General features: G+C 50.4%; 1 protein-coding gene across 1 annotated transcript in view; it reads left to right on the plus strand.

Moving 5' to 3' along the window:
- LOC130587926 (phosphatidylinositol 4-kinase beta-like) overlaps positions 1-1,269 on the plus strand; it is a gene marked incomplete at both ends in the record, with an annotated part of 7,498 nt that extends 6,229 nt beyond the window's left edge. Inside the window, 2 exons of the mRNA XM_057388897.1 lie at positions 969-1,041; positions 1,133-1,269. Of these exons, the coding sequence (XP_057244880.1) occupies positions 969-1,041; positions 1,133-1,269 (210 nt within the window). The remainder of the gene's footprint in view (positions 1-968; positions 1,042-1,132) is intronic.
- Positions 1,270-1,275: the final 6 nt, after the last annotated feature.

Consider the following 1,275-nt stretch of genomic DNA (forward strand, 5'->3'; position numbering starts at 1 on the left):
CTTTCTGACCCCATTTCCGCCCATTCCAACCCCAAAATCCCACCATTCCAACCCCAGATTCCCAACATTTTCCCATTTTTTTCCCATTTTCCAGGTTCCCAGCTGCCTTTTTTCCACAGCTCCTCCACCATCCAACTCCTCAAGGAGCGCTTCCACCCTCATTCCCGTTTTCCACTCTCCAGACTCCCAACTCCCTGACTCCATTCCAACCCCAGATTCCCATTTTTTCCCCATTTTTTCCCATTTTTTCCCATTTTCCAGGCTCCCAGCTGCCCTTTTTCCATAGCTCCTCCACCATCCACCACCTCAAGGAGCGTTTCCATCCTCATCCCATCCCTTTTTCCCAGCTCCCTGACCCCATTCCAACCCCAGATTCCCATTCCATTCCCATTTTTCCCCATTTTCTCCCATTTTTTCCCGTTTTCCAGGCTCCCAGCTCCCGTGTTTCCACGGCTCCTCCACCATCCGCCACCTCAAGGAGCTCTCCCACTCTCATCCCATCCCTTTTTCCCAACTCCCCTGAGTTTCCTCCCCCATTCCATTCCCATTTTATCCCATTTTTTCCCATTTTCCCCCATTTTTTCCCGTTTTCCAGGCTCCTAGCTGCCCTTTTTCCACAACTCCTCCACCATCCGCCACCTCATCCCCATCCTTTTTTCCCAACTCCCTGACCCCATTCCCTCTATTCCATTCCCATTTTCTCCCATTTTTCCCCATTTTTTCCCATTTATTCCCATTTTTTCCCATTTTTATCCCATTTTCTCCCATTTTTTCCCATTTTCCAGGCTCCCAGCTGCCCTGTTTCCACGGCTCCTCCACCATCCACCACCTCAAGGAGCGTTTCCACCCTCATTCCCGTTTTCCGCTCTCCAGACTCCCAACTCCCTGACCACATTCCATTCCCATTTTATCCCATTTTTTCCCATTTTTTCCCATTTTCCAGGCTCCCAGCTGCCGTGTTTCCACAGCTCCTCCACCATCAGTCCCCTCAACCCTCCTCCCATCCCTTTTTCCCAACTTCCTGACCCCATTCCAACCCAGGTTCCCATTTTTCCCCATTTTTCCCCATTTTTCCCACTTTTTCCCACTTTTTCCCATTTTTTTCCCATTTTCTCCCATTTTTTCCCATTTTATCCCATTTTTTCCCATTTTTTCCCATTTTCCAGGCTCCCAGCTGCCGTGTTTCCACGGCTCCTCCACCATCCGCCACCTCAAGGAGCGTTTCCACATGAACCTGACGGAGGAGCAGCTGCAGCTCCTGGTGGAGCAGTTGGT

The sequence above is a fragment of the Malurus melanocephalus genome, unplaced genomic scaffold (genome assembly GCF_030028575.1).
Source record: "Malurus melanocephalus ecotype Western Australia unplaced genomic scaffold, MMel_1.1 scaffold_2743, whole genome shotgun sequence".
Lineage (NCBI taxonomy): Eukaryota > Metazoa > Chordata > Aves > Passeriformes > Maluridae > Malurus > Malurus melanocephalus.